The sequence below is a fragment of the Marmota marmota genome, unplaced genomic scaffold (assembly GCF_001458135.2).
Source record: "Marmota marmota marmota unplaced genomic scaffold, marMar, whole genome shotgun sequence".
Lineage (NCBI taxonomy): Eukaryota > Metazoa > Chordata > Mammalia > Rodentia > Sciuridae > Marmota > Marmota marmota.
In genome coordinates, this window is record NW_025999900.1 from 3,811,267 (window position 1) to 3,838,649 (window position 27,383).

Here is a 27,383-nt window from a genome sequence, read left to right on the forward strand (position 1 = left end):
TGAGCCCATTTCCTCAGAGTTTTAACACATTTATAACATGGAGACAGTATTTTCTTCTTCTTGGGAAGAATTCAGAATTCATCTTTGAAAGCAGCTGGTGTGGGACCTGACCCACTAAATGTACTCAATAAACCTAACTTGAGCAGGATCCATCTCAGCTATATCCAAAAAAAGACATTCAGGATAGGACTGGGCAAAAAGATATAGCAGGTAAGGTGGGGTCCCTTCCAACTTTCTTGTTAACCATCCCTTGATGTTTTATTGCCTCTTGGTTTCATACCAGTCATCAGAACTAACTTATTTCATGTCATTAGTATTCTGTCCCATAATGGATTCATAGTTTATCCTTAACTAACACATTCAGACTCCTAGAGGCTTTGATGCCCAAACCTAAAAACCAACCCATGCCACAAGGTTGTAGTTCTTGCAGAGAATAGAGCTAAAGGGTTTTGTTGTTGTTTGGTTTTGGTGAGAGGTATTGGGAGGGAGAATGGGCTTTTGGCCCCAAAGCACATCACCTGCTGCCTAACCCGCCTAGAAACGGTGCTATCTCCCTACTGCAGAGCCATCACATACTGGCCAAGACTGATTTCTTAATAAACCTGAGAAATCCTACAAGCCAAGTGTAATCTCCTTTGGTTGATACATACAGAGCAGGTTAAACTGGCACAGCAGTCCTGGCATGGTGGAGGATGCAATGTCCGAATGTCTGTAACTATGAACTCCAGCTGAGAGATGGAGGCCCTAGATCAAGCAGATCGAGAAACACCATGCCCTTTAGGCTTGGTGTCCTTGTAAATATCTGGTTTTTGTTTTCTTATTTTGCTGTACTGGGGATGGAACCCAGAGCCTCGTGCATGGTAGACAAGCGCTCTACTACTGAAGCCCTGAACTGAGTTTTATGTAAGGCTTCTCAGCTCAAACGTTTGAGATTATGAAATGTCCTTCACATACTTGACAGAATCCTGAGTGAATCAACAGTTCTGCCAAAAGGACTTGAGTCTAAAGAGAAAGAATACCAAATTTAACCCCTTGCAGGGAAATACAAAGGTTAACTTATAAAACACGTTAGCTACTGCCAGGTTCTAGGTACAGCGCTGCTCGCTGCCCAGGAATTGATTAGCGCTTGATTTCTCCAAGTAAGTGCTAGGGAGACGCTGATAAGATGGGGCCAACTTCAAAGAGAAAAACTGAATTTGCTTAGAATGACGTAAACATTTTAAAGAGAGAGAGAGAGAGAGAAATTACTGGGATTAGGGACCTAGCTTTCTGCCCTTGAAACTGGGTACTCACAAACTGGGATGGGGAGGAGATATTGGCCGCTGCATCCGCGCAGCTGCACCTGCAGACCCTCCCACTTGTAAGATGGGTGGGCCCAGTTGCGGGGGGCGGGGGGGGCAGACGCGTCCTGAGTATCGGGGCTTCAGGCGCGGGGTCGCACCCAGGCCCTCAGCAGGGAGGGTTCCAGGCCTGCGCGGTGCGACCGCGCGCCACACCCGCCTGCGTCAGGCCCCAGCCGTGGCACCAAAGGGCAGCTCTGGTCATCCACCCAGCGCTCATTCAAGGTTGCCATTTTCCTCCTGCGCCCTGAATGACATCTCAAACAGATCAAAAACACCCCTCTCCCCAGCTACNTGCGGGAAGCCGGAGCAAGGCGGAGGCGCTGGGAGGAACTGGAGACCGGCGGCTGCTGGGCCGCCTGCTCTACGTCGGCGCTCCAGGTCCCGAGCGTGCGGCCTCCCTGGGTGGGAGGCGAAGCCCGGGTGGAGAGTAGTTACCAAATAGTTATCATCTTTTCCCTTTCTTTCTCTGCCTTTATTTTATTTTTTTAAGGGGGGAGGGGAGGTGTAGACGGGAGGCGGGAGGACCCGGTTGATTGACGGGCCCAGGGCCCGCTTCTCTCAACTTACAGCTGCGGCTCCTCGGCGGGTGGGAGGGGAAGTGTCCCGGAGCCCGAGGCCGCAGACTTGGGCGCGCTCCGAGGGAGGAGGCATAAGAGCCTTGCAAATTCTCCTACGCGCCTTCCCACCCACTCTCGCCGGCACACACGCTTTTTTGTTCAGTAAAAAGTGGTAGGTCTGGGTATCGGGAATTTTCAGTGGGAAAGATCTTCTGTTTCTTGGGAAGAAAGTGCTTTCGCCTCCAGTGGTGGCCGCTTACTAGAAGTTCGGTTAGTTTCGGTGAATGTGTTGTTGGCTGTAGATCCGGAGTTGTTACCACTGGAGTGTGTAGGCATGGGTCTGACTGAGCTCCGCTCCGTCTCCCTTTCCACCTAAGCAACGCGTCCACATGATCTGAACGGTTGACAAGACGTTTTCCTAGTTGGGCGCGTCTGGAAGAGGTTGATAAAAGTCGTTGTTTTCAGTGCTTTAAGGCATTTGTTTGTCGTGATAATGTTCCTAAGTCGAGTTTCAGCGTACATGCAGTTTCAGGTACATGCAGATTCTGCGTTGGCCAAAGTGTATTTTCATACCGTGTTACGACGGGAACAATTTTCCCATTGATACTCGAACCCAAAGGAGCGGTCCGAGGCTTTTTGAGGCAACTTAGAATCAATTTCTTGAGTGAAGGTCGAGGCACTCTAAGGCAAATTTGTTGAAGGTTGCAATATGACAACTTCAAAGCACTCATGATTTGCTTTGAAACGAAGAAATTAGATTCTGTGGAATCTTATTGGTAAAATTGGACATGATGTGGAGAAACGGGAGATTTGTAGATACAGGAAGATGAAGCCTGACTGATGGCAAGCCATCATTTGCTCAGAATTAAAACTTTTATTTTGAATCACTTGCTAAGTATCTAAGTCTCAGTAAAACTGAATAGCTTTGAGAGCCAGATGGGGCATCCTCCTCTTACACAGAAGAAACTGAAGCATAGTGGAGGTGAAATGCTTTTCTCCAAAGGTTAATAAACAGAAAATCTACAGGAAGTCTTCAGTTAACACACTGATTTTTATAGCAGGATTTCTTCATTAAGACCAAATTTTCCTGCTATTCAGTAACTCAGGCCCCGCAGTCTATTTCTTTCCACCTCTAACATGATGGCTACTCTTTAGGTGTTTTTTTGAGGGGTGAGGAGGCTAGTGCATCATTGTCAGAGAAGAGAAACCATGTTTTAACCAGGACTATAGCGGGGCATGAGCACAGTCACAGCCATTTGCTATTGACCTTGTGTTTTGATTTCACTTTAACACTGCTTATTTTTGTACTGCTTCCTCATTCTCCTCTTTTGCCAGGCTATGGGGAAGATAGTGGACCTTTTTCAAAGTGTCTCCATGTTGTTTGCAGCACCATTTCTCTCTTTAAATGTGCAGGAGAAAAGAAGTGCCTGCTTTCAGGCCTGTCCTTCTCTGGCCAGGAAAGACATTAAGTCTTCACTGTTGACCTTCTGGCCCAAAGGGGAAAAAACCATTTGGGACAGAAATTCAGAAATTTTTCCTTAGCTTTTTACTTTTTATGCTACAGTCTTTCCCCCAAATCAAGGTATATTTGAGAAACATCTCCTTGAGAGGTCATTTTGGTCTCTATCAGATGTTTTCTCTTGATATTTTCTTCTTGTGCCAGTACCTTTTATGATAGGTTGCTTTGTAATTTTTCTTATATTCTAATGTGAACCAAGTCAAGTGTTATTCATGTCTATTTTTTCCTCAAAATGGAAATATTTTTTTAAAATTATAAAATACATACTCTTTGTAAACATTTGATCTATGCTGAAATACATAAAATAAAAAAATGAAAGTCATTCTGACTCCCACTCCTCAGAGATAATCTCCAGGAACAGTCAATTCCTTGTTTTAAAAAGGAAAGAAGGCAATATTTGATCACAGCTGTGCTGCTGCATGTGCCTTACCCTGCCTAGGGATGGCCTGTCATGATTCATGGGCTCATGTTCCCTGTTCACTGCTTGAGTTGGTGAGAATTGCCAGGTAGGGAAAAAGGGAGTGTTTTGAATTGAGCTGATTTTAAATTCTATGATGGAGTAGCAGACATGAGAGTTTAGACTTATCAGAGTTGCTGTCTTCGCTTTGTTCTCCTGAAGTGTACCTTGGTGGGTGGGTTCTCACACTTTTTTTTTTTAAATTTTATCTAGTCTCTGGTGGATTGTTTTATCCAAGCCAAATGCATTAAAACAAGACAAACCCCTCACATGTAGAAAATTTCCTTATTTATAGTTGGGTGTGAGTGGGTGTAATTGGGATAAAGACCACTCCCAATGTATCCCTGTGCTGATGTGGATGATGGAGGTTAAAATAATAAATAATAATAAAATGTGAAAATTAAAGAAATAGTTGCCGAAAATTTCTGTTGTGTATGTAAGATGGATTTTTTTTTTTTTTCTTTTTTAGAAATAACTGAAGAAGGTCCATCCCCACTTTAAAATCCTAGTGTTTGGGGAGGACATTCTATAGTGGGCAGCAAGAATCTGGTTAGGGAAAAGGCAGGGCATTCTGCCTGCCTGTAAGATGGAGCAGTATGAGAATGATGCGAGCTTTTAGATTTGTAAAAAAGGGAGATTCTGGGAAGCTTAGAATGTTCCAAAAGAGCAGTGTGGTTGATAGTCATGTCCAGAAAGTATTGGTTGGCTTACAGAAACTGTAACTTAGAACTTTTACTTACAAGACAAGCAGTTTGGGGTAAATCAACCACAGGACTTGTTTCTTCATTCACAAAATGAGGATAATAAAAATACCTATCTTGGGGGCTGGGGTTGTAACTCAGTGGTAGAGCATTTGCCTGGCATGTGTGAGGCACTGGGTTTGATACTCAGCACCACATAAAAATAAATAAGTAGGGGCTGTAGCTCAGTGGTAGAGTTCTTGCCTAGCATGTGTGGGATACTAGGTTCAATCCTCAGCACCACAACATAAAAATAAACAAAGGCATGCTGTCCAACTACCAAAAAAATAATTAATTAATTAATTAAAAATAAATAAGTAAAATAGAGGTATTGTGTCCATCTACAACTAAAAAATATTTTTTATAAAAACCCTATCTTGGGTAATTGTGAGAATTAGTTGTATAATGCATGAAAAATGATCTGTAAATTGTCAGCCATGTGACAAAGCAAAAAGTTGGTAAGCAAAATAAAACTTAACCTACTTCAACAATTATTCATCCAAAAACCATCAAATATCAACTAAATGTCAGGCAACTGGAGGCTCAGAGGTTACAGTAATGACTAAGTGTTCTAAACCTTACAATAAAGCAGAGGAACTAAATAATTATAATACCTACCTTAAGCGCAGTGATAGATGTAGCATCCAGTTTAGATGATAAATTTTTGGCCACCTTGTGGTTGTATGTATACAGAGTTTGGGAAGCATAGAAGAGAGTGCTCTGCCTCTTCCTGGGATCAGAAAGAACTCCCCAGAGAATGTGAGCTGGACATGGAAAAGGTTCTAAGCAATGGTGTGAAGGTAGGAATGCTTTCACGGTGTTAGGTGATTTGGGATGAAGGAAAATCTTAAATAGATTTATGACTTAAAATGGAGTTAAGTTTAAGCTTCTTAACTTTTTTTTTTTTTAATAGTTTTTAGTCATCAGTGGATCTTTTATTTATTTATATGCATTGTTGAGGATTGAAGCCTGGGCCTCACACATGCCAGGTGAGCACTCCAGCTCCTAAGCTTCTTAACTTTTATGCTAATCTTTATTGGGTTCATTTCATTGAATTTCCTGCCCCGCCATCCTGGGGACTGAATTCTGGGGTGCTCTACCACTGAGCTGTATCCCTACCCCTCTTTATTTTTTGAGGCAGGGTCATCCTTTACTCTCAAATGATTCATAAAGAACAAGAATTAGACCTCTAGGTCTTGTTTATTTTGAGAGAGGGTCTCACTAAGTTACTGAGGCTGGCCTTGAACTGGTGATCCTCCTGCCTCCAAGTAGCTGGGATTAGAGTGGTGTGCCACTATTTTCAACTTCATTTTGTTTTATTTTAATTAGGAGTGTGGTTAGAATTATGCACAAACAAGTGGCTGGGATTGTGGCTCAGAGGTGGAGCGCTTGCCTAGCATGTGTGAGGCACTGGGTTTGATCCTCAGCACCACATAAAACTAAAATAAAGGTATTGTGTCCACCTATGACTGAAAAATAAATGTTTAAAAAAAAGAATTATGCACAAACAAAAAACACTGGGGCCACAGAGTTGAAAAGTGTTACATGTGTAAGATTTCCTAAAAGAAGGAAACTGGCAATCCCTGCCATCATTGCTGAGATCTACCTTACCTGGTTCTTCATTCAGTAACTGTTCACTGAATAGTTACGTTCCACATAAAGGAATAAGCCAAAGTCCTTGCCTTCAAGTTGCTCACAATCTACTGAGGCATACCAACACATATGTAATTGTAGCCAGTTCCTACTTAGCACTTTGTGACTGACATGCCTATGGTAACTCTAAAAGCTACCATCCCTTCACAGTTGAAGAAAGAGGCATAAATTGGGTAAGCAGCCTACTCAAGTTCTGGTTAATCAGTACTTTAATGCCCACTATATATATATATTGCTGTTCTAATTATTAAAATGTAAAGTGCAAAATAAGGTGATAATACACAGTTAAAAATGGGAGAGGAAGTTATAAAATGCTTTTAGGAGGAGGTAGTAACCTCTAATATGTGGGAGGGTCATACAGCAGAATCAATCAGCCTCAGTAAAACTGGAGGTAAGACATGAAGTCCTGTATATTGAGGATGCCTGGGAGTGAGGCCACAAGCAGTACTCTATTGCTTGAATTTTGAAGTTTGAATTGGGAAGCAGCCACAGATACAGGTAGATGGGTGGGCACAGAGGGTCTTGTATGCCTTGCCAAGGAGTTATATGGCCTGGGGATATGTGAGGGGGCACCTATAGCAGGAGAATGGCATGGTCTAATTTTATTCTTTGTGAATCATCTGAGAGTGAAGGATGTATTTGAGGAGCACATTAAGGAACCCATTACAATAACTCCGGATTGATAATAGAGGCCTCGAAAGGGCAGGGAAGGTAAGGATAAAATAAAGGGGCATATTTGAGAAATACTGAGTGGGAAAATTGGCAAGACTTGGCAAATTGATTGCCAGAAGTTCCAGGTAATTTGTAAGTAGCCTGGGGGTGCACAGTGGTGGCAACTGAAACAGAATGCAGGGGGAGGAGCAATTTTAGGTGGGCCTCAGACAGAGTCTGAGTGCATAAAGTGAGTACTTTGGAATGGGTAGGAATCCTACAAAATGAACCCTAAGAATGAATACAAATGCCATGTGCAAAAAGGGACTTCCTGGTAAAACCACTTTTATCGGAGAAAAGCCAACTGTTTATACAGTGCCCTCTGGTGGTCAAAATATGTTATGCTGCTTCTTCAAGATGAAGGATGAAAGTGTAGAAACTGCCTGGATTAAATACTTTACTCCTGGAGGAAAGAGAATATTTTAGAAGCCACTGTTTCCTCTGCCTTCGGGTTGAATTGATTTCCTAGACCTGTAATTCGGTTGAACTACAAAGGTATCTCATAAGTTAGTTGGTTGGCAATCTTACCTAATCCCTGTCATGAAGCAGAAGAAGGCAATTTGAGTGCCTATCAACAAAGTACAGAAATTGAAATTTGTATGTGTGTGTGTGGGGGGGTGCTAGGGATTAAACCTAGGGGTGCTTAACCAATGAGCCACATCCCCAGCCATTTTTAAATTTTGAGAAAGGATCTCACTAAGTTGCTTAGGGCCTCGCTAAATTGGTGAGGCTCACTTTGAATTTGTGATCCTCCTGCCTCAGCCTCCTGAGCCACTGGGATTACAGGCATGGACCACCATACCCAGTTAGGGATTGAAAACTTATATCTTACTCTAGAGCCCTTCCCTATGTTCTCACAGAAAATTAATTTATTATAAATTGAGTTTCAACGAGTTTTTGTCTTGTTTCACAGCCTATAAGAGACTGAAATGGTGAACAGAAGGAGGTCAGCATACCTTTTAGAAGTAACAGCTGTTGGCTTGACAAGGGGACAGAAAAATACCAGCAAACCAACCAACAAACCACCATCTCCAAAAGCAGGTGTAGGTATAAACAAACTTTGCAAATTTCACCAGCTCCTGCACCTCAGCAAAACATAATTGATGTAGAGAACATAGTCAGGTGGTGCTGTGTGTGGAGCTGCAGTTAGAGTAGCAAAGAACTCTAGACCAGGACTGAAGAGACCAGGGTTGTCCTGACAACCACTAAACCTACAAATGGCTGTGAGCATATCACTTGGTTTGCTTTGTGGGCCTGTAGAATAGTAGATTGAACCTGTCATTTCATAAAATTTTATAAAATGTGCAATGATGACATTAATAATTTTTAAAAATTGGATTATGCTTGGATTGAAAGGGCAAAAAACATTTGCCATCTCTAGTTTATATAAGAGTTCTTTGATGAGTATAATTATGCCAATTTTATAGTTGAGAAAAGTAGAACTTGAGAAAAGTAGAACTAGAGAAAAAGTTTCCTCATTCCTACATAAGTTGTAGAGCTGGTATTCAAATCTAGTAGGGTGTGCTTCCTGGGCTTTTAAAAAAATTCCTTCATTTAACAAGCTATACTAAGTGCCAACTATGTGAGAAGAGTGTGCTAGACACAGGAACACCCAGGCTGTTAAGTCTTGGCCCTGTCCTTGAGGGTTCAGAATAGTGGGCATTACTGTACCAGACTGTTCCTTGGGTCTCTGTCAGTGCTAATGATACAAGTAATACTTCAGCATTGTTAGCATTAATGTACAGCTGAGTTGTGTTTTTAAAAGACTTGAGGGTGTGAACATGAAACCAAGCTACCATTTATAGCATTGTTTCTATGGGAATATGTGTTTTAGGTTCCAAATAACTTAAAAATAAGTTTTGGAATATAACCCAATTATAATTTCAGAACTTCCTGTACTGAGTACTGAATTTGGAGTTTAATAACCAGCCAGAATATTTGGTCTAAATAGTGAATAAGTTTTTCTAATAATTTTTCTAATAAATTTTTCTAATCATTTAAATGGCTTAAAGTAAAACCTTTTATCTTTAGGACCCTCTACAACTGGTTATTCCCAGCAGTTTCAAGGAAAAAACCTAAAGAATTTAATCAGTTTCAGAGATTGAACTGTATACCCTGGAAAATGGTATTCAAAGAAAAAAACTTTTGCTGATGCGATATTCTTTTAGGTGGCAAAATCTCTAAAGTTGTGATCTTAGACTGGAGAGTTATATTGCTTGTGCTCTAATCCAAAGAAGTTCTCTCTTTATGGCATACATGCAATACTATATGCCTCTGTCTTGGTCAGTTTTTCATTACCATAATAAAATACCCGAGACTGGGTTACTTATAAAGAAAAGTTTATTTAGCTCACAATTTGAATGCCAAAGATCCTAAGAGCATAGCACCGGCTCTGGTAAAGTCACCTCTTGGCTAGATCATATGTTGGGAGTGAAGGATGTATTTGAGGAGCACATTAAGGAACCCGTTACAATAACTCAGGATTGATAATAGAGGCCTCGCAAGGGCAGGGAAGGTAAGGATAAAATAAAGGGGCATATTTGCTTTCTTTATAACAAACTCCCTCTTAGGAGCTACCTGGTCTTAATCCTTTCCAAGGGTGGTGCTACCAGTGATCTAATGGCCTCCCACTAGGTACCACATCTTAGGGCTGGGGCTATAGCTCAGTTGGTAGAGTGCTTGCCTTGCAGGCACAAGGCCCTGGGCTCAATCCCCAACACCACCACAACAACAAAAAAAAAGGTACCATGTCTGACAAGGCTTCCAGCACGTGCACTTTTGAACACACTTAAATCACATCGAAAGCATAGCAACCTCTGTTTTTTTTATCTAGTTTTTTTAACCTATGTATGTGTATGTAGTATGTGTTGAGATATATACACACACAAATATCTGCCTAGAGCAGAGCCTGACATTATAGTAAGGCTTAACAAATATTAGCTATTCATATTATTATTGTATTATAGTTGTCATTTACCACACCTCACATCCTTCACCTTCCATTTATAAAGCAAATCTACCTTCCTTTCCATTCAAACTATTGTATAGTCGTCCGTGTCCCCTCCTCCCTCGCGCAACTATTTATATACATACCTTTGCAAATACCAGAAATGTCTTTCCCTTGCTCTCTGTTTTTATCCACCTACTCCTTTGTCAAGTTTCCACTCAAATCCTACATCCTTCCTAAAGCCTACTGTTCTGGTATAATTCATGCTTTTCTCCTTCTAAACTCTTGCTGTATTTTAGTCAATATAATTTAGTTAGCATTTAGTTGTTCTCAAATTGCTTTTTAGTTTCAAATTTAATCCCTCATATATAATTAGCTCAGCTATATACCATCTTTCTGCACCCCCATGCTTTATACAGTGTTAGGAACACAGTAGGTGTTCAATACATTCTGATACTCTAATTATAAAACATGAGGGAACCCTTTCATTACATTTTAGGCTTTCAAAAAAGGTAATCTTGGGCTGGGGTTGTGGCTCAGTGGTAGAGCACTCACCTAGCATGTATGAGCCCTGGGTTCAATCCTCAGCACCTCATAAAGATAAATAAATAAAGGTATTGTATCCATCTACAACTAAAAAATATTTTTTAAAAAAGTAATCTACAGTCCTTAATTAAATCCATACACATACATTCAATCTTGTAAGACACAGAAATAGGTAAAAGGAGATTAAAGTATATACAGGTTGTGTATCCCATATCTGAAATGCTTGGAACCAGAATTGTTTCAGCTTTCAGACAAAATTTTCCTGGATTGTAGAATATTTTTATGACTTTTATTGGCATGTTAGTACTTTAAAAATTTTAGATTTTGAAACATTTGGAATTTGGGGATTAGGTATGTTCAACCTGTACTTAAATAACCCTTTGAGATCTGGAGGTAACTGTAATAGGTGCAGAGATGGGGTGTTGAATTGGGAGTCTGGTGCTAGGCTCTTCCAGACTTTCCTGAGGCTGTGCAAATCATCCTTAAGTTTCTCAGTGGTAATGCAAGTCTGTGTCACAATTTGGAATTATTATTTGCCTTACAAAAGGAGACACTTCAAATTTACTTTAAGTTACTTTATTTGCTTTACATGCTTTTTTGTAGACCCTTTTCATTTATCCAGTGATGGGGCCAAAGATGTCATCACCCTCATTTCACATTGCAAAAAGAAAGGTTATATGCCTGGCACATAGTAAGTACTCAGTGTGCTGACTGTGATGTCTGCTTATAAACAAATCTGAAAATAGGTAATCCAGCAAGACTATTATTTCCAGTTTAAAAGATTTAGCCATGGAGGGTAGGTGTTTTTGAAATCTTAAGTGTCAATAAGAAATTTACTGAAACAGCTTACATAGTATATCTTAGGGAACACATCTGTTGAATAAGACTAAGTGGACACATGCAGGTAAAATCACATTACAAATAGTGTTCAGAATGGGGGTGGTCACCTGTGCAGTAGCACATAGCCAATAAACTCTAAGCCCCACGCCCAGTCTTTGTTAGTGTTCTTTGCAGAGGGCCACACCTCATTGTTCCAAAGAAGTGTTTAGTACCATCTAGGTAGACTGGAGTCCTTGTATTATAGTCCTGCTACCTACTTCACCACAGCTAACTATATCCTGAGAGATATGGTTTAGTGACCCTAGATTGTTAACCTTCTTTTATAAAATAAGAATTTGGACTTGGAGTAGATCTCTCTAAGCTCTACATGTCTGTGACTATCTAAATTGCTTAATATGTTTAATGTGTTGGCTGTTTTTGAATTTGAGATGAGCTGGAGCTAATAAGCTTTTCAAATCAAAATCTTAAAAATCCAGCATAATTTTTTAATTTTTAAATTCTTGCTGAAGTACCACACATTGGGTATCCTAGTCTTAGGGGAGCAGTCCTTATCCAAAAAACATGAAGTCCTTTGAATCACACTTGAATGTTTTGCTGTCAGCCCAGCCTTTGACGTCTAGCTGTGATAAACTTGTTTTTCCAGTGATGCAGCTAAGTAACACAAACAAAAGCAACCACAGATTTCAGTCATAAAAACAGGAGCAACTGAAATATAAGCAATACTTTTATGTGAAACTTTTTATAGGTTTTACTATAAGAAAGTTCACTAAGTTTTTTTTTTTAATAGCATCATTAAAGAGGTCAGAATATTGAAAAGAGATCAAACTTGGAATTTGAGAGAAATTATTTTTTGTGGATTTTTTAAATTTGTTTTGGTAATTGAATCCAGGGGTACTCTACCACTGAACTACAACCCCAGTCATTTTTATTTTTGAGACAGGGTCTCACAGAGTTGCTGAGGCCAGCTTCAAACTTGTGATGTTCCTCCCCCAGTCTTCTGAGTCACTGGAATTATAGCTGTGCACCACTGCACTCAGCTGAAATTATTTTGTAATAAAAGCAAAAGCACTGGGCTAAGGATGTAGCTCAGTGGTAGAGTGCTTACCTAGCATGTGTGAAGCCCCTAAGTTCAATTACCAGCACCAAAAAAAAAGTGAATGCATTATAAAAAATGTAATGCAAAAGAGATTTAGGGATTAGATCCCTCATCCTCCATTCCTACTTTTTTTTTTTTTTTTAACGTATTAAGCCTTTTTTTTTTTAGAGAGAGACAGAATATTTTAATATTTATTTTTTAGTTTTCGGCAGACACAACAGCTTTGTTTGTATGTGGTGCTAAGGATCGAACCCAGGCCACACGCATGCCAGGCGAGCGCGCTACTGCTTGAGCCACATCCCCAGCCCCGTATTAAGCCTTCTTAAAGCTTTTCTGAATGAGAGAGAATAAGAATACAGTTGCTGGTACAATGTAAATTACAGCTATTAGAAGTTATTCTACCTAAGATCAGTTTTACCCAGAACTTGGACAATTGCTTAATACCATTGCTTAAACTGTAGGTCACCCTAGTAGTTGTATGGTTAGCACCAAAAATTAGACAGCCCTTGTTCAGCTTCCACCTCTATGATGAGAGAGAATGTAGACAGACAGATGGAGGCAAGGGATTCATACCCATTTAAACCCAGAGCCCTTGTGTTCTTCTACAGCATGATGCCTCTTCCATAGAGTAGGAACTTTACTCAGTTCATGTTGAATGAAATCACTAATTTAGAAACTGTCAAAATTCTCAATGATCTAACCTTGAGATTATGGAATGCCTATGCTATTGCTCATTTCAGTACTTAATAGTGCCTGGTCCACCAAAGGTATTCAGTAAAATTTTTGAATGAATAAATACATATTAAATATTATAAGTACCATTATTTGTTTCAGTGTTTTGTTTATGTTAACACAGAATGTATTTTTACTACTTTGATTGAATAGTGATTATAGCTTCAGATGTCCTATGTAATTGGACTTACATGTAGTTGTATTAATTTGAATTAATGGCCGTAAAACTGCTTTTCATTCAGATAAGAGTTCTTGGAACTCTTTGTCTTTATTTCAAGTGTGGACTATTTAGTGCCTGAAAGTTGTTATAGATTTATAGCTTTCTAATGGACTGTGTTATTTAAAAGGAAACTTTAAGATTATCTACTTAGACTTACTTCCTGATGCTTAAGTAAGCATTACCACTGCTGTGACAGCAGTTACTGTTACTTCCATTAACTGATTACCTGCCAAGCACTATACATTTTATATGCCACCTCTGTGAATGCTTATTTTAATGTTATTTGAGGTATTATCCCCACCTTGAAACTAAGGGTGAACTAGGAAAGCAAGTTTCAAAACTCTTTTTTTTTTTTAAGAGAGAGAGAGAGAGAATTTTCATATTTATTTTTCAGTTTTCGGTGGACACAACATCTTTGTTTGTATGTGGTGCTGAGGATCGAACCCGGGCCGCACGCATGCCAGGCGCGCTACCGCTTGAGCCACATCCCCAGCCCCAGTTTCAAAACTCTTAGTTAGATTGAAACCCAGGTCTGACTGATTCAAGGCTTGTGCTCATTTCACTGTAATATCCTCAATAACATTTTGCTTCTTCTTTAATTTGGGTGTTTATTATCCTCCAAACAGGTTTGTTTAATTTATGAACAACTCTTATTACTAGAAAGCAATTTTTTTTTTTTAAATAATTTTTATTGTTTAATTTTCGGCGGACACAACATCTTTGTGTGTATGTGGTGCTGAGGATCGAACCCGGGCCGCACGCATACCAGGGGAGCGCGCTACCGCTTGAGCCACATCCCCAGCCCCAAAAGCAATTTTTTTCAATCCTTCTACTTTGTTTTCATTCAGGGTCTCTTCGAATCCTACAAAAATGACTGTACACTAGAAATCTCGCCCTACTTAAATGAGCTTGGGTCCACATTTTTGTAGACTTTTTTTTTTTTTAACATTTTGAATAAGACTGTATTGTTTGGATTTGTTTTATATAATTCTAATTGTAATAGAATTTTGTACTTTTGTTTACTTCGTTCTCCATCCTAAAAAAATTTCTCACTTCTGTTGTCTTCGTTCAAAAATACAATTTTCGAAAGTCAGTGAATTTTAAGAGTGAATTCTAGGGAGTAGATTATTCACTAAAAATTCCCTTTTTATCAGGCACCCAAATTATAAATAACACATGGATGAGCATCTTTGGCATAAACTGCTTTTGTATTTAGATCCATGGAAAACAGGAGTCCTCATGGTTTTGGTACAGATTTTCAAGTTACAGTGGTTTGAAATAATGTATTAGCAGGTTTTACTACTACATTTACTACTTGATACACCTGATCTGGTTTCCAGAAGGTACAGTGGTTGCCATTTTAAGAAGGCAGCAGATGTCATCACCTTCATTTCACACTACAAAAGCAAAACTATGTGTTTGACACATAGAAGTACTCAGTATGCCATGCATGTATGCTTACAACAAATCTGAAAATATGTAATCCACACTCACATCCCTACCCATGGAACTCTGGCTTTAGGCAGGGAAATAGGAAGGAAGATGTAATTTAGGCCTGTAGGGGGAAAGGGTATGTAATCCATATTTGATTTATGAGGAACACATAAAAGCAAGTAAGTAAATTTAGATACTCTTAATTACTATAGCAGGGATCAAAGAGTTTTGGGACTGAAGAGCGAACATTTTATTTCTCTGAACAGCTTGTTTAAATGTTCTTTTTAAGTTCAGTAAAATTGCGTAGGAATTTTTTTAGTAGCAGATACATTCTGAACCTTTATGTATACAGATTAAAATTTGAGGATAAAATTGGATCTTATTTAGGCCTGGGGATTTAGGTCAGTGTTAAAGCACCCCTGGGTTCAATCCCTACTACCCAAAACAAAACCAAAAATATACAAAAATAGAATTTTACTTTTCTCCCAGCTTCAAATAGTTATCAACACATAGCCAATCTTGTATCATATATAGTCCCTTCACCCACTTCATTCATCTTGAATATCTTGTTTCATCTACAAACACTTCAATACATACAAAAGATAAAGATTTTTTATAGTTATATTATACTTGAGATATAGGCGTACTTTTTAATTTTTTTAAAATAGAACAGTGATTATATTTTTTTAATCATACTAAGTCCTATAATGGTAAAGCATATCTTTTTAAATTAGTTTTACATGACAGTAGAATGCATTTGACACGTCATACATAAAGGGAGTATAACTTTTCATTCTTCTGATTGTACATTATGTAAAGTTACACTGGTTGTATAATCATATATGCACATACACTCATTTTTAACAATCAAAAAACCCTTATCACACTTAGAAATGAGCAATAGTTCCTTAATGTCAATCATCTAAGAAATTTTTAATAATAATCTGGTTACTAATGTTCAGATTAATCTTTTATTTCTTTTGTTGTTCATTTCCTTTAAGTACTCCATTCTAAATCTTGAAAATTTTCCCATTTTTTTTCTGTTATCTTCATAAATATAGTTTTTGAAAGCCAGTGCATTTTAAGAGTAAAGGGAAAAAGAATGTCATTTTTCCTTTCATATTTAATGTATACATTTTTCCTACAACCAAAATTAAGGTTTTTGTTTTTGATGACTTTTTTTAATATGGGAAACCTGAATAAATGGCTGTTTTCATTTTCAAACTTAAAAAATTATTCATAATGTATTAGCAGGTTTTACTACATTAGGGTGGAAATTTATTCATACCTTGAATGTAATAGCAGTCAGATAAGTCTGAAATAATGATAAAAATTATTTTAATGCTTTTCTTATATCATCTGACTTTAATATTTTTGTTTTACATAGGTCTCTAATTAATAGAAGATGGCAAAACCCAGCCACAGCAGCTACGTCCTTCAGCAGCTAAACAACCAAAGAGAATGGGGTTTTCTCTGTGACTGTTGTATTGCAATTGATGACATTTACTTTCAAGCCCACAAAGCCGTTCTAGCTGCCTGCAGCTCCTATTTTAGAATGTTTTTCATGAACCATCAACATAGTACTGCACAACTGAATCTCAGCAATATGAAAATTAGTGCTGAGTGTTTTGATCTCATTTTGCAATTTATGTATTTAGGAAAAATTATGACAGCTCCCTCCAGTTTTGAGCAGTTTAAAGTGGCAATGAACTACCTACAGCTGTACAATGTTCCTGACTGCTTAGAAGATATACAGGATGCAGATTGTTCTAGTTCAAAATGTTCATCTTCTGCTTCCAGCAAACAGAACAGCAAAATGATATTTGGAGTAAGAATGTATGAAGACACTGTGGCTAGAAATGGAAGTGAAGCCAATAGGTGGTGTGCAGAGCCAAGTTCAACAGTAAATACACCACATAATAGAGAGCCTGATGAAGAATCTTTACAATTAGGTAATTTTCCTGAACCACTATTTGATGTATGTAAAAAAAGTTCTGTGTCCAAATTATCTGCTCCAAAAGAACGTGTATCGCGACGCTTTGGACGGAGTTTTACCTGTGACAGCTGTGGATTTGGCTTTAGTTGTGAAAAATTATTAGATGAGCATGTGTTGACCTGTACTAACAGACATTCATACCAAAACACAAGATCTTACCACCGAATAGTAGATATTAGAGATGAAAAAGACAGTAACATCAAAGCTGAATTTGGTGAAAAGGATTCTTCTAAAACATTTTCTGCACAGACCGACAAATACAGAGGAGACACAAGCCAGGCTCCTGATGATTCAGCTTCAACCACTGGAAACAGGAAAAGTAGCACAGTGGAGTCTGAAATAGCCACTGAAGAAAAAAGCAGAGCTGCTGAGAGGAAAAGAATCATTATCAAGATGGAGCCAGAAGATATTCCTACAGATGAGCTGAAAGATTTTAACATTATTAAAGTTAATGATAAAGACTGTAACGAATCCACTGACAACGATGAATTGGAAGATGAACCCGAAGAGCCATTTTATAGATACTATGTTGAAGAAGACGTCAGCATTAAAAAAAGTGGTAGGAAAACTCTAAAACCTCGGATGTCAATAAATGCTGATGAAAGAGTTGGTTTAGAAAATATGAGACCCCCTAACAACAGCAGTCCAGTTCGAGAGGATACTGAAAATGCATCTTGTGAGCTGTGTGGACTCACAATAACCGAAGAGGACCTGTCATCTCATTACCTAGCCAAACACATTGAAAATATCTGTGCATGTGGTAAATGTGGACAAATACTTGTCAAGGGTAGACAACTTCAGGAACATGCCCAAAGATGTGGAGAACCCCAAGATCTGACAATGAATGGGTTAGGAAATACTGAGGAGAAAATGGACATGGAAGAAAATCCTGATGAGCAGTCTGAAATAAGAGATATGTTTGTTGAAATGTTGGATGATTTTAGGGACAGTCATTACCAGTTAAACAGTATCCAAAAAAAGCAGTTATTTAAGCATTCTGCCTGTCCTTTTCGATGTCCTAACTGTGGCCAGCGTTTTGAAACTGAAAATCTAGTGGTTGAACATATGTCTAGCTGCCTAGACCAAGATATGTTTAAGAGTGCCATCATGGAAGAAAATGAAAGAGATCACAGGCGAAAGCATTTCTGTAATCTGTGTGGAAAAGGATTTTATCAGCGGTGTCATTTAAGAGAACACTATACTGTTCATACTAAGGAAAAACAGTTTGTTTGTCAGACATGTGGAAAGCAGTTTTTAAGAGAACGTCAGTTGCGTCTGCACAATGATATGCACAAAGGCATGGCCAGGTATGTCTGTTCCATTTGTGATCAAGGAAACTTCAGAAAACATGACCATGTACGGCATATGATTTCTCATTTATCTGCTGGTGAGACTATATGCCAGGTCTGCTTTCAGATATTCCCAAATAATGAACAATTGGAGCAGCACATGGATGTTCATCTGTATACATGTGGAATATGTGGAGCAAAATTTAATTTGAGGAAAGATATGAGATCACATTATAATGCCAAGCATTTGAAAAGAACCTAAGTGATTTTTCTACTGTACTAATGTCTAGTTGATAGCAGACAAAACACCAAAGCAAAAAGGATATGAGCTATTTAGAAATTGATTTTATAAGATGAATTGTTTTTAAAAATATTCAAGTCCCTTTTATCTTTAATATTTTTGTTTAGGATATTAAGTTTCTACATTTTAGGCGTTAAAATGTTTTTATCATTTTTTGTTGTTTCTAATAGCATTCTTTGTTTCTAGTTTTCTTAGCTTGGATTAAAATTACTTTTACATGTAGACGATAAGTGGCTGTTACCCCTTCAATGACTATTAAACTTTAGTTTTTTTTATCAATAAGGTGATGACTTCACTATTTTTATGTGTTTTTTTTTTTAAGGTTATCATGTGAAATTTAAAACCCAATATGATTGGCCATTCCTGTTTAAATTTTAAAAAGTATTTATTTGAAACTGCCCTATTTCATTGTTAGCATTTTTTTCTTTTTCTTTTTTCTTTTCCCAGTTGAACAGTGGGTTAGCTACTGTTTATTCTCCCTTATTATCAATGAAATTCATATTCTTAAATTGACAAGCTTATTAGGCAAGTTAGGTGCACTGAATCTAACCTTTAAGGTTGACATGGGCTCAAACTTGGCCTAAAAAGATTGATGGACCTGAGGAAATTCCTATAAATGAACATTTCCTATAACTGATAAAATATTATCATTTAATAATCACATTAAAAACTTATATTAAGTGTAAATCCCAATGGCTTTCCCTCACTTGAGAAACTTGTGGGGATAAGCCATTTTGTTTTATGATATTAAATTTAACTATGATAGTTAATTAAAAAGACATCTTGTATTCATTAAAAGTATTTTTAATTTAAAATATTCTTGATTTTCTAAAGTGTGTTAGTTTACCAATTATTTTTGTTTATAAATAGACTTTAATAGTGCTCTAGAAGTATGACATCTAAAGGAAAATATGATTTAAAATTACATACTTTTGGAACTTTGAGATTCGAGAAAGTTGCCATGTATATTGATAAATCTAATAAAATAAATCAATTATAAATCTGGTTGTTCTATAAAAGTAGAGTGCACAAAAAATGTGTTGTGTTTTATACTAAGATTTGGAGAAAATGTGTCGTGGCAAATTGCAGTTTATCACCATGCTTTATTATTATTTTCTGTAAAGGATACAAAATTTGAGGATTATAAAATAATCAGCATATAAATGGAAATAGTTTATCATTTTCAATTAAAGTAGTTTGTTAGTTGTTATTGACAGAGGGTCTACATCATTTACATGTGAATTAAAACACTGGCAAACCTGACCCACCAATAAACACATCTACTGAATAGAATGCCTATTAATGTGAATTACTTGTAACAATACCCTTCTTATAATTAAAAGGATTTTAGTTAACTCTCCTATATTTAAAATATAATTTTGTGATTATGAGCAATAGTTTAATGGCATTGCTTTTTGTTCACATCAGATTTTTAAATAAGTAATTTTTATACAGTTTACATAAAAGAACAAGTTGCCAAGAGAATTGAGAGACATATTGGCTAGTAAAGATTTAGTTGAAAGTATTAGAGCAGAGTGAGTACAGAGACTTAGAGGGATATGTTCAAATTGTTGAGGTTAGGAATAGCACAGGAGCCAGGGCAGAATTAATGTGAAGTAGAGAAGCACAAGAAGATAAAACAAGAAATCAAGAATTTTTTTTTTTTTTAAAGCCACACAGTTAACAGAGAATGCAGGAAAAATGAGTTCCCCTTAGTCTTAGATTTAGTTGTTTATCAAATACTTAAATTGGAAATGCAATTTAAAATGAAATATAAGATGCATATATATATTACTGTTAGGAACTTGATAACCAAAAGCTCTCAGAAAGTAGTGTAAAGAGATAAGATAAACCAAATTTCCTAACTACATGATATCTTAGTGGACATGATCTTCAGGGTCACTTTTTTCTACCCTCATCAAAATTTTTGTTGCAGCGGCTTTCCCCACTATTGGGGTGGGGGGTGGGGAGGGCTTTTTTCTAAATACTACCTCTTTGAAGAAAGGATTATTTATTCCATTGGGGAGGGGTTGTGTGATTTTGTACTTTGCCATGTGCTAACAGCGAACAATTAGCAACCAAATATATAAACATTATCTTAATTTTACATGACACAGATGTTTATAGTTTCACAAAGTCACACCTCATGATGTATTTCTTCTTGTTTCATATGTCACAGGACACACTTGTTTTGGAATTAGCTACAGGGTAGTACAGGCTTCTCCAAGTGGAAAGTATAATTTTCCTTATCAAACAGTTCATTCAAAGGCTATGTGGCTTTTAAAATTAAGGGAAGCTCAGCACAGTGACACATGCCTGTAGTCCTAGTGACTTGGGAGGCTGAGGCAAGAGAATGCAAATTTGAGGCCAACCTCGGCAGTTTAGCAACTTAGTGAGACCCTGTCTCAAAATAAATAAAAAGCACTGGGGATGTAGTTTGGTAGAGCACCCCTGGGTTCAATCCCATATCAAAATAAAACAAAATTAGGGGAAATGAAAAATGCCCAACACCTTAGCCAGACTCAACTTCCTTTCACCTCCATCCTCTGTTAGCATGGAGCCTCTTAAAGAGCTCTAACTCCTTTGCTATTGCTTCTTGCTCTCCTGTGCTGTGAAGAGAATGAAGACTGGAAGTTGTCTGCTGTTCATATAACACACGTCTTTAGGCTCCAAATTTTAAAAAAAGGAAAATCTAGATAGATGGAGTAGGATCTTGTTCCCGTTTCATCCTGACACCATTTTGTTTGAAAAGACCTTTTGTTCTTACCACTACCAATTCTTGGATTCCTTTTTTTCTTCCATACTGGGATTAAACCCAGGGGCACTTTACCACTGAGCTATATACCCACCCTTTGTAATTATTTTGAAGCAGGGTCTCACCAAGTTGCCCAGGCAGACTTTGAACTTGTCATCCTACTGCCTCAGCCTCCTGAGTAGCTGGGATAACAGACATGCACCACTGTGCCTGGCTAGTTTTTTGGATTTCTTTATGTATAATGAGCAATCCCAGACTAAATTTTTTATCTTGTGGCGCTAGTGATCAAACCCAGTGCCTTGCGAGACATGTTAGGCAATGCTCTAACACTAAGCTACATCCTCAGGCCTATTTTTTCTAAAAAGCAAGAAATCCTGGCGGAATAGTCAGCTTTTAACAAACTTGCCACTAATTACAGTGCAATTTGGATGTTCTATAACTTTTTAGTAAATAAGACCCTCACACCCAGAGATTAATAAAACATAGCCAAGGCCATAGTAGATTAGGATTCAGAAGTTTGTCTTAATTTCCCATATTATTAAAGTAAAAATATTCAGAGAAACGAGCCATATGAGTAAACTGGTATTTGGCAAATGTTTAATTACTACAAAGTAATTAACAGTTTGACTATGGACAAAAATTAAGTTAGAAAAAAATCTTCCAGAGGGGCTAGTTACAATAATAAGAATTAAAATAAGGATGGTGTTTGCTAGAGCTGACACTAGTTAAAAGGAAAAATAATGGACAAGAAAGATGTTGTACTGTAATTAAAAGCAAAAAAATATGAATAGGATATAAAAATTGAAGTAAATAAAACATTCGAAGATTATAGGTGAGATGAATAGAGATTAAAATAAATTGATTAGATTAAAATAATTATAGGCTGCCTAACTGAATAAGAGTGATGAACATATCAAGGCTATGCCTGAATACTTGAGATACTTTTATATTCTAAACAATGGGAAGAGGCTGGTGATAGCTGGCAACTTCTCACTGGTAACACGATACTCAATCCTCTATATCACTACGAAACTTTTCCTACTTAATGCATCTCTGGAAAATCTGCCAAAGAACCAGTGTAATAGTTGTTAATATTTAAGTATAAAACTTGTCATTAACAAAAAGCTAAATAAGTACCAACAGAAAAAAACCTGGATATGTCTGTGCATACATAGTTAAGAATAAAGAAATTTGGTATATCTAATTTAACTGAGTTTTATCATGAATTAAAATTGAAAAAATTTTTTTCCATTAATCTGTTTTGATCAGTCAACTTTCCTCACCATCCCCTTCTCCGTTGTAATTAATGCTTCCCAGGGATAAAATGCTAGTGCTCTGAAGGCATCCTCGCATCAACAACTTCTAGCATTGCAGAGCACCAAAAAGCTGTGGGAAAACATATCCTTGTAAGATCCTCCCTATATCCTTAATGTCTGAGGGTGATAGGTTGGATGGTAGGAAACTCAAGCAAGTGGAATTATATTTGGTGTTTAGAACTTGAAGCTACATCACAGATTTGGAAATCCATTATCCATTCAAAATAGGGTTCTCAGTAATCCCAGTATCTATTTATTTAGGGCTATATACTCAAATGCTTTACATACATAATTTTAATTAAGCCTCACAGTCTTTTGAGGTAAGTATCATACTAATTTTCTAGACAGGGGACCCAGGTCCAGAAGGGCTGAGTATTTTTCCTAAAATCACATAGAAACTGTATTAGACCTGGAGTTTGAATCTAGACCCAACTTTGCCTACATTACTATACTTAACCACTAAGCTACTTGCTCCACCTATCAAGAAGTACAAAGATGGGCCTTTTCAGGCTCATGTGATAAAGGTCCTGTGAGGCTGTGCTCCTTGTTCATCTCATCTGCAATGCCTGGTAAGGGGGCTAGTAATGGTACCTAATGAACATTCTGAGTAATGTGAAAATATGAGAATGGAAAACAAAATTTTATTTGAATGAGTCATTCAGAATGATGTTTTAGAAATAAATATTAAATGCTGATATGTTTTGATTTTCTTTCATTAAAACTTGGAACATTTAGTGGTATGTCAGCCATTTGTGGGGGCCTGTGGTAGAAATCAATTAAAAATTACTTTGAATTCAACTTCTACATTTCTATGTCTGCGACTCCCCCCCCCTTTATTTTCTCTATTGCTGTCCTTTGTTTTAATCTCTTCCATCAATCTCCATTTCCTTTTATTTGTTTTGACACTGATGAGTTAAGAACTCATTTGAAAACAAATGCTCCCAAGAAAAAGCAGAATGACAGAATAACCAGTTTCCTCTTTTTGCCTTAACAGATGATGTGGATAAGAAAGTCATCATTTCTTTGATCAAAAAACAGAACACCCCTGAAAAGGGAGATACTGAGGGATGAAATTTACCAAATTATATTGTGTGCATATACAAATATGTAACAATGAATCCCACTATTATGTACAATTGTAATGCACCAATAAAAAATATGAAAAAAAACCTCTCCCATTACTGTATTGTGATTGCTAAGATTTATAAAGCAATCAAAGTTTGCTTAAAAACAAAAATTGGAGGGCTGCGGATATGGCTTAGAGGTATAGCCCCTGCCTAGCATGCTTGAGGCCCTGAGTTCAATCCCCAGCATAGCCAAAAAAGAAAAGAAGAAACAAAAGTTGGTTATTCCAGAGTGTATAATTCAACTTATGAAAGCATAGATTTTAGGTGAACTTACATAGTCTTATAAAAGAGGAAAAATAATTTCAGGAAATGACAGCTTGCATAACCACCCTAACCTAGTAGCAAATTTAAACATTTAAGTGAAACAACCCCTCCAATCTGATTCTAACTTCTGCATCTACCTGATTTCTATACAATAGTTTCCATGCTACTACTAGAATGATTTAACTACCATCTATCTGTCAAACATTTTTTTCAAGTGAGAAGATTGAATTGCAGATGATTCTGTGAATGTCTATATAATCATTTAAGTGGCCTGCTTTTCACTGCTGTCAAATTCAAGGACAGATCATTTGGTAACATGGGTGTAGTCTCAAAAACCAGATGAAAGTTAACTATAAGTTTATATGAAAGGCAAGAGGCAAAAATGGAGTTTAGAATGTTTGTGTCTGTAACTGACAATTAGTAAATATAAACTAAATAACAGCTTGTAAATTCAAGCTAATTGTGAACCAGTGTAATATTGCTTACATATTTATGTACATACACTTAGTAGAATTCAGCATTAAGTTTAAATCCTACTTAAGCTATTCCCTTAATGTATTTAGGAGAACCAAATCATTGAGGCCATTCAATAGTGACTAAATTGTTCTATCAGAATCCACACAGATCACTAGGGGGCAGGAAACTATTATAATATCTTAATATCCTACTCAATGAACTGACCAAAAGAAGGTGATGTAAAGATTACTTGGCTCTGAATTGAATAGTCAGTGTACTAATCATCATTGTACTAAGTAAGAAATCATACAATAGCTCAGAGTCAAAGAATGACAAATTTTTTAAAAACATGATTTCATGTCAGCCAGGAAAAATTTGCATAATACTCTACTTACCTGAGAAAAGAACAGACAAGCATTCAGGCTATAAAGCCTGGTCTATGCTTTATTTCAAAAGTGTTAATGTTTACATTCTACTTAAAACCAATAGTTTATAGTAGTTGAATAGGCTCAGCTCAATTTCTGATGAAACAATTCTAAGCACTCTGATAATGAAAATCACCTTTCAAATGTTTATGTTCCCTGATATGGAAAAAAAATCATTTTAAGGGACAATTTATTTTTTAATTATGGAATTATAATTATACAAGGCATTATAATTCTAGGCAAAAATATAATTCTACCCAGAATCACTGGGGCTGGTTAAGACAGTTATATGCCTAGGAATTTGAAGGAAAACTTCTTTCTCGTGTATGTGTGTACTTCCTTTTCATTTGCAGAATATATAACAATATTTGAGGAAGGCAATGTTAGCTTCATGGCTGAAGAGAGTAAAAGGAACATGCACTTTTAAATTTGTTTCAATCAGAAATTTGTCATTAAAAAATATATTGTAAAACTTTTTATTTGAAGGAAAAATGTGTCTTAACTTCTTCCTTCCTACTCTTCTATTTGTCTGACCTCCTTTTTTATGTTACGTTTTTGTGCCCAACCATTTAGTTCAGACCATACATGCAAGACAAAAATAAAATTCTGCTAAATAAATATAGCAGAATTGTATTAGTAATAATAATATTTGAAAGATGCAATGAGTTATATTCAAAAGTAATTGGGTGATTTTAAATTCTAGAAACTATTCTTTTATTCCTATTCTTTGTTCTTTTTAACAGTGTGCTGGCCTGGTGCCAAAAGCTAAGAAATTCTGACCTAAAAATATGTTGTATCTTGTAGACAGTCAACTTGTAATGTTTTTTTTCTTGAGTTTTGTCTTTTTCTGTGTGGCAGTGGTGAAATAGGGCCTTCTAAACCTCTGGAGAAGTGACAGATCTGAATTTGGAGAGGACATGGGGAAGAATCAATCTTCAACAGATAATCTTTAAGTGCAGACCCAGGAATATCAGATCTGAAGTGGCACCATCTTTTCTGTCTTCCTGACAAACTTCATCAGCCCCAAAAGTTCCAGTTGCAAAGATCCAAGAAAAATAAAGATCACTTTGGAATCACTTTGTTATAACAAAATTGATTCATGGTGACTTTCCTAGTAGTTGTGAAAAATATGCTAAAGTTACTGTAAAATTCTTATGACATCAGTGGTTAAAGCTGCACTAAAATGAAACTTTATATGCTAATTATCTTCAGTGGTCCCTTCTAAAATAAAAGGGCTTTGTAGACTACTATAAATATAAAACAAAGAGATAATCACATATCTCTAAAGAACATATATAATTCTAAACTTAAAATAACCAGAATCATAGCTTATATATTAAGAAATGTAGTTAGGCAGTTTTTTAAAATTCACTGAAAAATATGTAGTTTAAGTGTTAAGTAAAAAGACAGGAGTACAGAGAAGGAAATGTAAGGCCAATATTATAACAAGACAATCTAGTTATTACTCACTGTAAGTAACACTTGCCTTCCTTTCTGTGTTTACCAGGCACATACAAGGTTATTAATATAAGCTCCTCTTTAAGTCTGTTAACTCGAAGAGTGGAGTAGTATAATTCCAATAGTGGTAGATTTTCACAAATCACAGACACGCTGTTTTCTTCTGAATTTAGCAATATAATCTAATAAGGTAGAATTAATTTCTGTTAAATATTCTCAATATTAATGTACAGTGTCCTGCTCTTCAACTTCAAAATAAAATTCAACAAAGTATTGAGTGAAATGATGATTAACATTTAACATTTTTTAAAAAACCTTTCATGCAGAAATACTTGAGATTTTAACCTGGATACAAATGCATTACAATACACACATACATACACATTCTTAACCACATGACTTATGACCATATTATTTCCTTATTGTGAATATACTGTACTGTTACCTTTGAATAATTATGTAACCAGTTCTTTATTGTTTTTAGTGCAATACCAAGATGTTATATATTTTTATAAGTGCTGTCTTATTTTTATGCTTATTTCTTCAAATATTGTAGTAAGAAATTGCACAAAGAGATCTAACTTTAAAAATATACTTAAGAGTATATATGCAGGGATTAAGTCACTTAAAAACCTTAGCTGCAAGGTAGGATGATAACTGAATATCTATTATAATAATTAGACTAGCTGAAAATCAGAATTTATTACAATGGGATAGTAGGAATAGATGGGAGAAGGGAGAAAAGAACTCCATTAATGAGATCAAACATGAAAATGTTTCAAAAGACATAAATAAGTCTAGAGAAGTTTTAGAGTCTAAAAAACACTACTATTCATCTCTTGGGAACAGATGAATAGAAACAGAACTGCAGGCTTCTAAAAATAAACAGAAAATAAAAGATAAAAGAATATTACCAATAATTAAAGGTGCCAGATCAATATGAAAATGACAAGTAATTTGATCAACTAAATTTTTATTGAATTAGATTTACTAAAGAAAAATGGCTTAAATTTTGACTGTATTAACTACAAGTGTCATGAATTATAATCATTATAAATGGTATAAATGCCTTCTATGATATGATTATTTTCTGTATATTAGTATAAAATGGAACTTTTGGATTACATAAAGTACTTTTGTTACATTTTTAAATACATGCTTTTACCTAATAAAAGTTACTCCTTTATGTTCAGAAGTTAAA

At 36.5% G+C, this 27,383-nt stretch overlaps 1 protein-coding gene across 6 annotated transcripts; it reads left to right on the forward strand.

Moving 5' to 3' along the window:
* Positions 1-1,881: 1,881 nt before the first annotated feature.
* Zbtb1 (zinc finger and BTB domain containing 1) lies at positions 1,882-27,383 on the forward strand. 6 transcript variants are annotated; one of them, XM_048798493.1, is made up of 4 exons: positions 4,951-5,605; positions 7,894-8,023; positions 16,183-18,098; positions 23,447-25,774. In XM_048798493.1, exons 3-4 carry the CDS (start codon positions 16,201-16,203, stop codon positions 23,448-23,450), a joined length of 1,902 nt encoding a protein of 633 aa, XP_048654450.1. In that variant the 5' UTR covers positions 4,951-5,605; positions 7,894-8,023; positions 16,183-16,200; the 3' UTR covers positions 23,451-25,774. The 6 variants fall into 6 exon arrangements, with proteins under 6 accessions (XP_048654449.1, XP_048654447.1, XP_048654450.1 ...); XM_015490097.2 differs by having other exon boundaries at positions 4,952-5,605; positions 25,583-27,383; XM_048798490.1 differs by lacking the exons at positions 4,951-5,605; positions 23,447-25,774 and adding an exon at positions 1,884-2,072 and having other exon boundaries at positions 16,183-23,147.